Raw genomic sequence first — 14,739 nt, forward strand, 5'->3', positions numbered from 1 at the left:
ATGATAAAAAAATAAAGGACGATTAGATGGCAAAAAATCTAACCAGATGGGTGTTCTATTTATACAAACCATCGAGATATGGATTTGGCCATCTAATCGTCAAAATTTATCATTTAGTCAATCTTGAGAGCAATAGATCTTGTGGCTCTTCATCGCACCCTTCTCTCATTGAGCTAAATGAAGCAACTTACAAAATGCACCTCAAAACTTACCATCACCTGATACGTGGCAAGTCCCAATGAGTCAAAAGACAATCCTCAGATTTCTTTTTTTCGGAGCATCATTTCATGACTCCTCGAACTTCCTCTCTAATTATGGCAATACGGATCACAAAACGATACATCATTAATCCCCAAAACTTCTTCAAAGCACAGTAAAGTGAACACATCCATGAGGGGACCGAGTCGATGGTTCGATTACCATGGCAATTACTTTCTTTGCCTGAAGTTGAAAGGCCATTTCAAACTCGAAAATGGGGGGAAGTGTTATAGAGGTGATCAACTATTCCATGGTGAGCACCAAAAGCAACTTGACAAAGCTATACAGACGCAGGCTCATATCTTGACCCCACGCTCATTCTAGACCATCAACCCGACTCAACCATGCAGACGAAGTCTGCATTGAATACCCACAATCAACCACCTTGATCTTGTGGTTGGTGAGCAGATTTTTCCTCAAATAAATAGTCAGAATGTGGTCTAACGGTCTAGAAAATCAGGCCTGACAAACTTATAGATTCTAGCTAGCAATCTACGAGCTCAACCTCCAAATAAAAAAGGTACAAAGGAGATCCAAAGGTAAGGAGGAGAAGGGTATTTTGCTCTCCCACGACCTCTCTCTCTCTCTCTCTCTCTCTTTCTTCTTCTGTTCCTAAAGTACTAGTTAACTTAAGCATCGAAGAACCTCTCGCTAGAACACCTTGGATGAGCATGGACATTCCTTGCACGTTTCCCCCGATGTCTCGGATCCCAGGCGGCACCCAACTCCAGCTACATCAGAAATCTTTCAAAGCCTAGCAGCAATAGATCTAATTTGAGACTCAAACCTAATAAAAATTCCCTTTCCATATCTAATATTGGAAGAAATAAAGGATACTGCATGATGTCCGGTGGAAATTTGATTCCAACAAGTTATTTTGTTATACTTCTGGATTAGTTTGAAGTTATTTCTAAAAACTATCTCATAAGTTACAATATGTGAAAGAAAATAATATAGGAAATAAATACATCCAAGAGAGTGTATTAATTCAATAGATCTCTAGTTATATATACATGCATGCATGCATACATACATATACATATATACGTGTGTGTATGCATGCATGCATGTATGTATATGTATATGTATATATGCATGCATGCATGTATATGCATGTGCCCATCCATCATTTGTCCAGTAGTCCATAGGTACATACATGCGTGCTCATGCATGTATGCTTTTATGTAGTACGAAGGAGTTGAATTGGTTTCCACTTTTTCTGAATCTACCGTATGCGCAATCCAATAACTCCATTCTCACTCACTAACATGACAACAAGAGTAGGCAAAAATAACAATGCAAATATATCGGGTCGGATTAGATCATAAGTGACCATGATTAGACTCGATGCTTTGAGTGGATCCTAATGCTAGACTCAAACTCAATCTAATTTAAAATCGGATTGGATCAGGCTAGGTCTATATACAGTCTAGTCCTAACTTTAAAATTTTGGGTTCAGCTTGAGTCCAAGTCACACATGTAGAGTTTCAAAGTAAAAGAGTTAAATTTAGGCAAAAAAAAAAATTCTAGCTTCATCATAGGATGTGAATTTCTTTTTGGAAGCATTTTACGGTATGTTTAGCATGATGATTTTTTTTTTCGCAATAAGGCTCTGAAAGCAATTTAAAAGAGTTCCAAAAGTCAAATATTCTCCATAGATTGTACAAATTATTATATTTAAAGATATCCAATAGATTGAAACAGAATATGTATAGGATGCCTGGTCAATCAAAGCATTAGTCTATAATCTAATATCAATTTTCCATCTAAGGATATGACTGGGCTACCTAGTTTGCCACAACATCCTATATGTCATGTGAATAAAATCCAATCAAGAAGGTTGGCTTGGTGCGGTGAAGATATCATTTATTTTAAACCAATTAGTTGATAATGGATGCCGCGAAACGGTTCTACAAATTCCGACACACAATTCTTAGTTCTTCCAAGCACTATATATTTTTGTATCTATCATATTATGCATAGATAAAGTTTATAAATATAGTTTACTGATTTTCTACATGCTATGAGCTGAATGTGGGTTAAACCATTATTGCATAACTTGTTCTATGATTAGTGCTTTACAAATTATGGAGTAAAATGAGGAACAAGATTAGTGAATCTAACAACAATTCAATTTTAAGGCAATAGGTGAGAAGAACTAAATTAGTAGTGCTTTATAACCTACTTTTCCTGTTAAACAATTCCACAATTGAATCTTTCTCGACAATATTCTAACATAAAAATCACATAACCCCATCCGGTTGGACCGAGTCTGGTAATAAATCAAAAAACCTAAATTAGACCTAAAAAATACTTGCGCCGAGTGAGGTCAGGTCAAGTCAAAATTCAAAAAAGTTTAGATTCGATCTGAAACGTGGAATAGATCCAAATTTATAACCTGACCCAGGCCATGGGTCCATAAATTAATTTCAGATCGAGTCTAAATGGGTGGGATCATGAATCAACCTCACCCATTTGCAGCGTTAGGCAACGCACATTTTAGCCTATTAGATGCGCTTTTTAGCTGACCACACCACAACTCCTTTAGTTTGACCGGGCCACCATGATCTTTGGTCAGAACATTAGAGTAGTCTTATTGGATTGGGCTCGTTCTGCCGTTATCCGATGTAACCGCACGCTCTCTCTCTGTCTCTCTCGGTCGTAGGGACGAGTCACCGGGGTCTAGGGAAAGGAGGGAAAAAAAGAAAAAGGGCAAAAGAGTTGGAAGAAGGTGGTGTGATTGGTCAATACACTTGACATTATCTCCTCCTTCCTTGCCCTATAAAACTGGAAACCTAAGCCTCCGCCCGCTCTGATATGAGGCTGGCTTCCATCTCCATTCCCTTGTCCTCCTCATTCTCTGTTATTCTTTGGTAGCCCAGAGGAATAACAGGCGCTAATCGCCATGAGGACCACCACCCACCAGCTTCTCATCACCGCTCCCGCCAATCTGAGGCCCGGGAGGAGGCCCGCCTCATCTTTAGCGCTCCTCTCGAGGCCCCCCAGGAGGAGGGCCACGGTCGTTAGGGCGGCTGTGGCCGTGGAGCAGGAGGTGAAGACCAAGGTCTCCCTTGTGAGGATTGGTACCAGAGGGAGGTAGGTCTCGTTGTTTGTTTTTTCTATCTCAGTAGATCATAATTTGTACAATTTTTGTGTTTTTATTTGTGCAGTTTTTGCGTTTGTATTTGACACAAGTGCTTGATTGAGCTGGATGTTGAGAATTTTTGTTAAAAATTGGATTCTTTAGCTTCTTTCGTTTGGATTTTGCTTTGATTGGACCCTAGTGAGGTTTTCCGTGTTATAAATTGGATTGGTGATTTCTGGTTTATCTTGTTCTTGGGTATCTCTTTTTACAAAAAAAGGTTTTCAGCTTCTTTTGTTGGATTTTACCTTAGTTGGAGCCTAGTGAAATTGCTCTTCTATAGATTTAATGGGCTTTCTTCATTATTTTTAGTTTCATTGGGCTGTTGTTTTTATTTTTTTTTCTCAGATACTTTTAATTGGGCTATATCTCTTTAAGATACCCTTTTGGGGCTTGCACGCACCTTGGTATCTGTTGCTACATTAGGTAGGCAGTCTTAGGTAGAGCTTTAGTTTCAAATTTGTCCATGTGTCTAAGCGTCTTTTATGCTTCCGTGACTAAATGGCATTTTAGAGTTGTCTTTAGCTTTAGTGCTGGAAGTTATGAGGCTTTTGAATTTAATTTGCATTATTTGGGGCCTTAAAAAGTGGGAAAAAGTGGGCACTTTCATACAGTAGTTAGTATAGATGAAGTGGCTAACCAATTAATAATCATATCTTGTCTGGTATTATTGGTATCATTTTGGGGAATTTGGCACAGGTTTGTTGAATCAGGGACTAATCTACCTAAACATCTTATTGGAGAGGAGTTGGTAACTAATCTACCTAAATATCTGGTGCACAACCCTCAAGAGACATTGAGGGGATCAAGGAACTGACTTTATACTTCACAGAAACAAACTTTTCTTGACAATAGAGGATGAGCAAAAATGGGGCAGAAAGGGCACTTTCAACCCTCTGTAGCAGTAGGATTCATAGGACTCTATTATGTTGTCTGGAATTTATATTAGAGATAGAAGCATCTTGGAAAACTATTATTAAAAAGTTTTCATAAAGGATGAAAACTATGTAGTGTGTTATAAAGATAAATCTATCAGTCATTGTATCTTTGATTTGAAAGCTATTTCTGAATGCATCATAGAAAAAGCATGATTGCTGTAGCAATTCTTGCGTGAGCTCCAACACATGTTTGTAGATTGGAGTAGACTGACTTGAAACTAAGCTTTCAAAACTTGAATTTTGTTTCGCTGTCAGCTGGGTTAATGAGTTTCGATTTCTGCAGTTTTGGAAGTTTCACTCCAAGTTTTGGAGTTTTGGTCAAAGAATGAAAATTTTCAAAAAAAAATAAAAAATGAAAAATATAAAAGAAGCCAAGAAAAGCCATTACATAACATTTTAGATTATTATGCACTATATAGGTTCTTTATTTGTATGGTTTTGGCTGAAGTTTAGTATTGCAGACACACACAAATACATACATACATTATATATATATATATATATATATATATATATATATATATAGTGTGTGTGTGTGTGTGCGCGTGTAAAATATATTATTTACTTATTAGACTTTTGTTCCAGAAAAATACATTATATTTTGCGGTTGCAAAGCTTTTTTAGTGCCTATACGTTCCAATAAAAATATATTATTTACTTATTAGACTTTTGTTCAGGAAAAATACATTATATTTTGCGGTTGCAAAGCCTTTTTAGTGCCTATACGTTCCAATATTTTCTTCTTTTTTCCATCAAAGTCGTAAATAGAGTTTAGGGTTATTTTTATTATCTACCTCTCTTTTACCTCGAGGAGAAAAGAATTGAAAATTGGAAGTACATAGCCCATGTACTTGAATAATTAACACATGATCATAATATGACCAAAATCACTGAAAGTGGACAGAAATTAGTCAGTTTCAGCCAAAACTTTCTGAAACCCTGTACTGGGGTTCAATTTTGGTTTGGTCTTGGCTGAAACCAATCAGTTATGGCCAAAATGGTTGGTTAGCGGATTTGTTTCAGCCAAAACTTGAAGCTGTGCTTGAAACAAGACAAGATTTGGTGGGCTTCATGTGGGAATTGTCTTTGGTGCTTGATTTCAGTGAAGGAACACACTAGTATTTGTGAAAAAGAATAATGACGGTTTTATATACTGCATCTAAGGAAGATTTGGGTTTTGGAGTTTTGTGAAGTGATTTTTCAAAATGATAGTGGATATAGATCCAGTTTTGAATTCTTTTTAATTTTTCATGAATTTGTTGGAGTAGATGTTTGTTATGTCCCTCGTAATGCTGTCTTCTTCGACTGTTTGTATCATTTGTAGTACGTTGCTGCGTGTTGTCGTTGATATAATATTGATTTTTGATTTCTTGAGGAAATTCATTTATCTCATGACAGATAATTCACTTCCATCTTACCAATGAAAGAAGATGGGATCTGTCTTTCTTCACTTTTAATTTTATTTGGTTTTACATCATATAACTTTCTTACAAGCAAACTTTGTATTAATTTGCCTCATTCTTAAGTTTTTGATCCTAACATATACCATGGTCAATTTAATGCAGCTTTTTTAGAATTATATCTTTTTAAATTCTATGCTGTCTTGGTGCCTGTAATTGCCATGAGATATTCAGGTTATGTTCTCATTTATCATTACTTCTGATGTGCTTAAAAAAGAAGGTGACTGCATTTCAGTTGAGTTATTTTCTCAACCTTTCTCACCGTAGACATGTGTAAGATAATTTATCTCTAAACTTGTTGTGAGATTTAGCTTGTTTGTTTGACCATGTGCTGATCCTCTCTGTTCTGTGCAATTTGATGTTGCAAGATTTATAATTAGCAAACACGTCACCAATAAAAGGAAATACCTCCACCCCATGTCTTTTCCAATTAGGCCTTCTTTCTTTTGCCTTTTATTTTTTATTTCCTTTGTTTATTTATTTATTTTGAGTTTGTGTACTTTCAGAGGAAATATTAGATCTGTTAGATAAAAAATACAGAAATAAGATCTCAATGTTTCAGTGGAATCTTACTATAATTAATCTGTGGAAGCTGAAACTAGCTCATGTGGCAATAACCTCAATTGACGTACACTTGGTTTGGTGACACACTAACGTACATGGTTTAAGATTCATATGCAAATTTTTATTTGAAATTTCAAAGTCATTACTTGGGCTAAGACTTGGACACTGAAATTTGTTCTTTCTGTAGATCGCTTTCAAACTGGGAACAGTGAGATGGTTTTCTCACGCTAAATAGATGTTTATTTTCTGTCCATTCAGTAATTTGAATCTATTGCTGTGCGTATTTTAAATTGCATCTAACTTTTACTGCAAGTCATATTGACTTTGCACCATGTGATTTTAAGTTCATGGATTAGCAGTGTAATTTTCTTTGTTCAAATACATGTTCAAGCAATTCTTTTGTTCATCTGGCAATTCATTATGTGCACAATATTGCTTGTGAATCAGTATTACATCTGCTTGACAGTCATGCTTTATCCTTGTACTTTGTGGATGATATTCCTCCTATGGGTATGTAGGACAGTCCACTAGCACTCGCCCAAGCCCACGAGACACGAGACAAACTCATGGCAACTCATTCTGAGCTAGCTGAGGATGGAGCTATTGAGATAATAATTATTAAGACTACAGGTGACAAAATACTCAATCAACCACTAGCAGATATAGGTGGCAAAGGTCTTTTCACGAAAGAGATAGATGAGGCCCTCTTGGAGGGCAAAATTGACATTGCAGTTCACTCGATGAAGGATGTTCCTACATATTTTCCTGATGGAATGATCTTACCATGCAACCTTCCCCGAGAAGATGTAAGGGATGCATTTATTTGTTTGACTGCAAAGTCTCTTTCAGAGCTTCCGGCTGGAAGCCTTGTTGGAAGTGCTTCCCTTCGGAGGCAGTCTCAAATACTCTATAGATATCCGTCTCTCAGAGTAAGTTCTTAAATGTTCTTATTAGTTTTACCTTTCGTTGTCCAGGTATAACCTGATCTAGAAGTAGTGACTTTATTCTATCCAATCATATAACATAGGCTTAACTGCTTAATGGATTGTCAGCTCAATGGAATTTCACAACCTCCCTTTTGTATGATTTTTTTTTCCTGTGCTTGTTCTTTAGATGGATGGCTTGTGGAGAAGGTTTAATTTAATGCTCCTCCTCTTTTCAGTTTGCCAGTTTAAGGACTTATTAAGATGCCGAGCTCCCGTCAATGGTTTCATTCAGTGTTTTGACACCCATGGTTACGATCCTGATAATGGCATTGCTCTTTCTCTCTATATTGCGTGCAATTATAAATGTATCATGTAAGCTGTATTTCGTTGAAATATAGTTGCTTGAGCTAACCTATTCCTCCTTGTCCAGTTTAAGTGTGTATTAAATTAAAGCATATTTACAATAAGGTACCAACAAAAGCTGTGAACCAGAACTCCTGTTTATTTGGGATATGGTAATTGATATTTTTTAACTCCTTCAAGGTCGTAATGAATTGCACTTATACATGTCTAAACAAGTTGAAAACCATCTTGAAAGTCTTGAAAGCAATTATTAACAGATAATTTTTGTCATATGAATGTGAAATTGAAATTCATGGAATATCCTTGGGCCCATAATAATGGCGTGCCACCTCTTTTCTTCTGTCTTGTTTCTTCTGTCTCTGCCTTCTGTTCTTATCAAAACTGAAAGCTTTTGGATCAACCCAGGGCATACAAGATGAGCATGGGACATTAGCAATGATGAGGTGATCAGGGAGTTATAAAGGAATATGCCCAGAGAGAACATTAATTGCAGCAGATAAGGATTAAGTAACATAATTGCATAACATATTAAGGGCATGTGAAAGGAGATGGCGTTGATGTTTGTATCAAAGACCTTAGAAGGCTTGAAGAAGAAGATTTGCCAAAACAATATAAGAAGTTGCTGTAAAGGATTTAAGTAGTTTTCATTGATAGTGAATGTAAGCTATGATGAAAATAATTATAAAGAGGGATTGACATAGTGGACCCTGATCAATTGTGAATTGTGATAAGATGTGTTAGTTATCATAGTTATTTTAAAGCCTGTAACAAATTTTTGGAAGTAGTAAGCAAGATAGGTAAGTAGGCAGCATGTCTCTAGATATGATAATATTACTGACTGCATTGTATGTAGCATGTAGACACTCCTTTTTCTCAATCAATTCATCTTTGTCAACCTCTATATGATGGATGCTGTTGCACGAACAACATTTGGGCCATTGACCCCACTTAACTTATATTATTTGCAAGAGGCCTATCAATACTGTCAAAATCATCATTAGAGAACCTTTACTGAGACTTAAAATCCAACTGCTAGGCTTTAGATACCTGGTTTGTTGAAGCGATAGAAAAAGAAAAGGACGGAAAAAGAAGAATAAAAAAACTTAGAATGCTTTATGAAATTCTAAAATTTTATTTATTAAGATAAGTATGTTTCTATGGTTGCATTATACAATCCTAATTGAGTCCGAATTTATCAATCATCACGCCCATGCTTGTGAAGGCTAGTTAAATATGCATGCTGAAAAGCTCTGCAGCATTTTTGTTAGATAAACAAACTACACCAGTACAGTGCACTTATTGAACTGGTTTTCTTCCAATCTAGGCTATTTAATTATTTTTATTGGGAATTAAACTTTTTTTGAGCACTCAAACTTGTCATTTAATTCATGTAACTAATTAACACCCTAGGCCATGCTAAGAATGCATACTACATGTTGCTAAATTATCCTAAATATATAAACATTACATTTTTCAGATATCTAACAAAATGAATAAGATGAAGCATTATGAAAGCAAAATAAACAGTTAGAAGAAGCTGCTGCGTATTAGGGAGGTTTAGAACACCAAAGACGATATTCAAACCAAACTAACTGAAATACTCTCTTGCAATCCCCAACCCCTCCACACACCCACCACCCCCTCTCCACCCCACAACAAAAAAAAAAAAAAAAAAAAAAAGGAAAAAGAAAAAAAGGGGAAAAATTGAAGTAGTTAAATTTGCATGGGATAAATGCATAAATACGTACAAATTTGCATGTAATATTGTCTATCCCTGCTATACATTATCATGTTGGTTAATACAAATCACAACCCTGTAGCATGCCAATGGTCGTGATATGACTTGCATCTTACATCATGTTTAAATATGGATTAGCCAATGAATTCAATGAGAAACTCTGAACTGCAAATGTTTCCTCGCACTTGGCAATCAGACTAAATTTCTTTACACTTACTGTCTTCAATATGCGTTTCCTTTTGTGGAAGGGCTTCTTGTTAAGAGCAAAACCTCTGAATCATGTGTATTAGCAACATGGCCATTAATTGCTTTCAATTGTTGACGTATTGTGACATGTTAAAGCTGCAATATAACTTCAGTTAGTAAACTATATTCTTTGCTTGACCTCAACTAGCATGCTGGAGTAGATATAGTGCAGAAAAACTCAATGATGTTATTTTGGTTTATTAAATTTTGGTAATTTGTTATAATCAAGATCCTGTTTTCTTACTCTATGGAGCTTTTCAAACTCTTGCTCTTGAATCCTTTGACACAAAAGCTTAGAATACATTCTCGCAAAATAGAATGACTGCTAAAATGCAAGGAACAATTCAGACATTTTCCTTGACATATGGATATACCATCACCTTTGATGCTTTTGATAACCATAATTACAATAAGAAACCTTATTCTGTCTAATTGAGCAGGCTTTGCATATCTAAATAGATTTTTTTGTCTTGCATCCTAATGTATTTCAATTCCTAACTAGATCAATGCATGTTACCGTGGACTGCTATTCACTGTGGAGGCACAGGATTTAAGGAGGTTGGGCGGGAGGTATATATATATATATATATATATATATATATATATATATATATATATATAGAGAGAGAGAGAGAGAGAGAGAGAGAGAGAGAGAGAGAGAGAGAGAGTTAACAGTTTGTATTATCTAGTAAAAAATCCCAACAAACTGAACCAAGTTTAGTGTCAACAACTTCTGCTCAGCCAATTCTAATCAACAATTCTTTTCCTCTTGATACAGCTTGAAAAGAACGCAAACTTTGGCCATAAAAGTTAATCATTTCAGTCTTGCTTGCCCACCATGCTCCAATCTGAGCAGGCCAAAGGAGATGCTTTTTCCTAATCCTTGATTATATCTTTCTTTTTTTGGAATATAGTGGCCTTAATCATAGATGTAATTGAAGATGTGTATTGACAAGCCCAAATAAAGAGCTTTAGCGAGACTAAGGAGAGGTATGGTGCAGGAAAATGAGTCTGATATGTTCATCATTGGTGTACCCTCTTGATGGGTAGTGAAGTTTTCTACAGTAGGAGAGAGCTTTCACAATGTGGCATTAAAGAGGACTGTTACGAAGGAGGCAAAGTCAGTTGTTCATTTTCTGAAGCACCTGTGAGAAATTCATGTTTTTTCCAACCAGTTGAGAGAAAGGGGAAAGGGAAGAAGGGAAAGGGTCTGCCTTGGAAAGGGATGGCTGCTGTGAGGGAGAGTTAGCGCAGAGTTTCTTTTCCAACAAGGCTGCCACTTCACTTGGTTATATCAGCTGTGTAAGCAGCTAGTTGCCCCATAATAGGGTTCAAGCAGCATTTTCCTTTGATTTCATCCAGTTCAGGGCCTTTGCTTGACCTGTATGAATTTCGCCTGAACAGGGCTTACACATATCCAAACCAGTTCAGTCCAGGCCCAAGCCTAACCTGTTATAGCTGTGTTGCTCCCTATATCATCTGGACCCTTCAGGTTAGCCTATCATACCCCTTTGCCACATCCAAATCAGGATTGCTGTGGCCCTCTCATGGTTTTGTGAGAAGAAATTCCTAGATATTGAGAGGATCCGACACAGACACACGCCCACACCCTACAAGAACCCCAGTCCATGTAACACAGATAGCTGCTTACTCTTTCTTTTTACCACTTAACACCTTATCACACTTTAATGTAAATGCAACTCAATGATTCATCCTAAATTTTATAATATGACATGGGATCTTGAGATTGAATTGGGCAGTAAACGATGAATGGTATGTAAGAATATGCAAGACTTGAGGGAAGAAAAAAAATGAATAATAGAAAAATAGCCATCAAATGAAAAAAGGCAGCTGATATGGTCAACCTGTATGTGTGAAAAGTTGTACTCAAAATGTACTTGGAATACTTTATTTTATTAATTTTTTATAATTGAAAAAACAGCTTATTCGAAACTGATTTCTTGTTTTCTAAGTATAATAGTTTTCTAATTTATGGAGTCCAGAAGGTCTGGAAGGACTTAAAGCCTTGTTTATATTTATCTCAAAAGTTTTAAATTGAACATGCAATCTTTATAAAGATCACTATTATTGATTTTTTAGACAGCTTGAAGGGTGTCATATGGTTGAGTTATAAAATTGGAACTAATCTTCTTTTGTATGCTTCCATGGACTCGTGAGGTTTGATGTATCCTGACTCCTGAGACATAGTTTGATGCTTATTCATTCTTCTGAAATTTATTTTCAACTTTTTTCCAATCTTCTGAGTTATTTTCATTTTCTGGTTTCCTCACCGCTTGCTTCAGCGCAATTTCTTTTTTAAATATTCCAAAATGCAAACCTTTCTATCATAGTAGGTACTTTCCCTGATATGCGAAACATATTATTGTCTCTGTCTGCTGCAGCCACATGTTTGAAAATGAGGTACTGTTTCTGTGATGTACTCTTTTCTTCACTTTTATTGTCATGTATCTTTCTGTTGTCAGTAGAATAAAATAAAAGAATGTGAAAATTATGATGTTTACACAACCTGCTTGCTTTAAATTTTCAGGTGGTTAACTTCAGAGGCAATGTCCAAACACGATTGAAAAAATTAAAAGAAGGGGAGGTCCAAGCGACTTTGTTGGCATTGGCTGGGCTTAAGCGGCTAAAAATGACGGAGCATGTCACAGCTATACTATCCGTTGAAGAAATGCTTCCAGCAATCGCTCAAGGTGCTATCGGTATTGCTTGTAGAAGCAATGATGAGAAAATGGTGCGTGCTGCATTATGTGGTAACATTCCTTTCATTTGCAGGAGTAAAAAAAAAAAAAAGAGAAATTAAACTTTATTATGGCTGCATTTTTTAATTTTTTTATTCATTCATTTCAAGATATATAACACAATATTAAAATCTATATTGCAGCTAGCAGTGGAAAGTGTGATAATTGACAACTTAGAAGAAAATTGAATTTGCTTGAAGTCTAACAATGTTTCACAATCATTTATATAACCTTACAGAAATGGAAAAAAATCCTTCGCCATTGGATACAAATTTACCTGTAATCAGTTGATGGGTGCATGTCTAGTCATGTTTGTCCATCTTACAAGTTATATCTGCATGACAGATGACAAATCCTATTCTTAGTACTCTTATTGTTGTCAAGTCGATGTATGGTTCTGCTAATATCTTTCAGTACCTTCTTGTGTAGTATTATTTGCCTTTCTCAACTGTTATTACCTTGGTTATGTTCCTATTCCAATGTGTCATGGAGGATCAAGATTTGCCATACCATCCCGATACCATACCATACTATGCATACTGTACCATCCGATATCGAACTGGTATGTTGTCTTGTACCATACCAACATTTGATATGCTGTCTCATACCATGTCAAACCATATTCTAATGCTGTAATAGAATGATAATGGTATAGGGTACGGTGCCAAAACAGTGAACCTTACCGAGGATAAAATTATATGGTTGATGCCAAGGTTTGCTTTACAATGTGTATAGATACTTGAAACTATTCTTTGTTTTATTATGGAAAAAATTGATCTGGCTACAATTGTTGAACAGCTTATCATTTCAAGTAAATCAACATCATCTAAAGAGCAGTAGATCTACCATAAGCATCTATTTTTCTATGATACCTTGATCAAACTTAGTTGAGGGTTATTGGTCAAATTTCTAATCAAGCATAGACTGCTACCAACGCCTGCAGACTTTCCTTACATATGCACTTATCCAGACACCTGCACATGTATGTACATGCAGATCTACATATATATGTATTGAAACACTAAACATGTAACTACCAGACATAAAAACATTGACTTGGGGTCAGTTAGAATCAAGGAACATGGTCATTTGTGGGCTATGTTATTTTTTGGTTTGATCCATATATGACATGCAATTGATCTGTCACTTTATTTTCATGAGAAACATGGCAACATTTATTGCTAAATGCAAACTCAGGATATACGCGTAGTGCCACTGAACCTTTCTTTCTTTCTTTATTTTTTTTGCTTTTTTTTGTGGTTCTGTTATTTCTCTCTCTCTCTCTCTTTTGTTGGTTGAAAGGAAGAGGTTGGGGGGGGGTTAGAATAATGTACCCTCTAGCTGGTAGCTGACCATCATACTATTATCTCAACCGTTCTGCTTACATGCTTTTATTTGGGTCTGAAACAATGTTTGCTCTGTAAACAGGCTAATTATATATCTTTGCTGAATCACGAAGAAACCAGATTAGCTGTCGCCTGTGAAAGGGCATTTCTTGAGACCCTTGATGGGTCCTGCCGCACTCCTATTGCTGGATATGCTTGCCGTGATGAGAATGGATATTGTGTGTTCAGAGGTTTGGTGGCATCCCCAGATGGAAGTCGAGGTAAGCTGATATTATAACTCAAGTGAGAAAGAATAGAAGAAAATACTTGTAGAAATTGCTCCTTGTGATTAACCATTTTATGGGCCTTTTTCTTTCTTCCAATAATCTCAGTATTGGAGACATCAAGAAAAGGCTCCTATACTCTTGGGGATATGGTGGCAATGGGTAAAGATGCTGGAAAGGAATTGCTTGCAACGGCAGGCCCCGGTTTCTTTGATTGGTAACCTCATATCGAATTCCCTGAAGAAAAGAGCAGCGAAACTAAGAGCTTCAGCATTGCCTTCCAGTTTTTTAATTTTTTAATTTTTTTTAACCTCAGGCGTGTACAAGTAGATGTTCACCAAGTTGAGTGGTAACATTATATATGTATTCATGTCTTGTACGATGATTCTGGTGTTTGGTTAACCTTATTGCGTCTAAGCTGAAATAAAAAAAAAAAAAATCTTTTTTGTTTTCCTCTCTATCTGAATGGAGTATTCTATAGTCCACAAGAAACTTAATCTGTAACATAAGCTGCATTCTCTCAACCAAACTTGGCATTATGGTGCCATGTTTGATTCATGGTGTACATGATATTTTTCTCATCTCGCAGCATGCATAAAAACCAAATTCAACAAAGTAGGCTGGAATAAATTCCTTATAAATGGAGCAAAGTCAATTTTTTCTCGGACAAGCTGCACGGTCTTTGGTTATTGCGTTAAGCATCAGAACTACAGACCTTGCAACGAACCCTTGGCTT

At 36.2% G+C, this 14,739-nt stretch overlaps 1 protein-coding gene across 1 annotated transcript; it reads left to right on the plus strand.

Moving 5' to 3' along the window:
* Positions 1 to 3,042: 3,042 nt before the first annotated feature.
* Positions 3,043 to 14,463, plus strand: LOC105059855 (porphobilinogen deaminase, chloroplastic). Its single transcript, XM_010943327.3, has 5 exons — positions 3,043 to 3,354; positions 6,886 to 7,291; positions 12,184 to 12,387; positions 13,823 to 14,000; positions 14,112 to 14,463. Exons 1-5 carry the CDS (start codon positions 3,164 to 3,166, stop codon positions 14,222 to 14,224), a joined length of 1,092 nt encoding a protein of 363 aa, XP_010941629.1. The 5' UTR covers positions 3,043 to 3,163; the 3' UTR covers positions 14,225 to 14,463.
* The last annotated feature ends 276 nt before the right edge of the window (positions 14,464 to 14,739 follow it).

The sequence above is a fragment of the Elaeis guineensis genome, chromosome 10 (assembly GCF_000442705.2).
Source record: "Elaeis guineensis isolate ETL-2024a chromosome 10, EG11, whole genome shotgun sequence".
NCBI lineage: Eukaryota > Viridiplantae > Streptophyta > Magnoliopsida > Arecales > Arecaceae > Elaeis > Elaeis guineensis.

Bases quoted from the DNA above. Each gene is read 5' to 3' on its own strand.
- LOC105059855 (XM_010943327.3), top strand. From the start codon at position 3,164: ATGAGGACCACCACCCACCAGCTTCTCATCACCGCTCCCGCCAATCTG. The intron at 3,355-6,885 runs GTAGGTCTCGTT...TATGTAGGACAG, and splicing joins AGGATTGGTACCAGAGGGAG to TCCACTAGCACTCGCCCAAG. The intron at 12,388-13,822 runs GTGCGTGCTGCA...CTCTGTAAACAG, and splicing joins GAAGCAATGATGAGAAAATG to GCTAATTATATATCTTTGCT.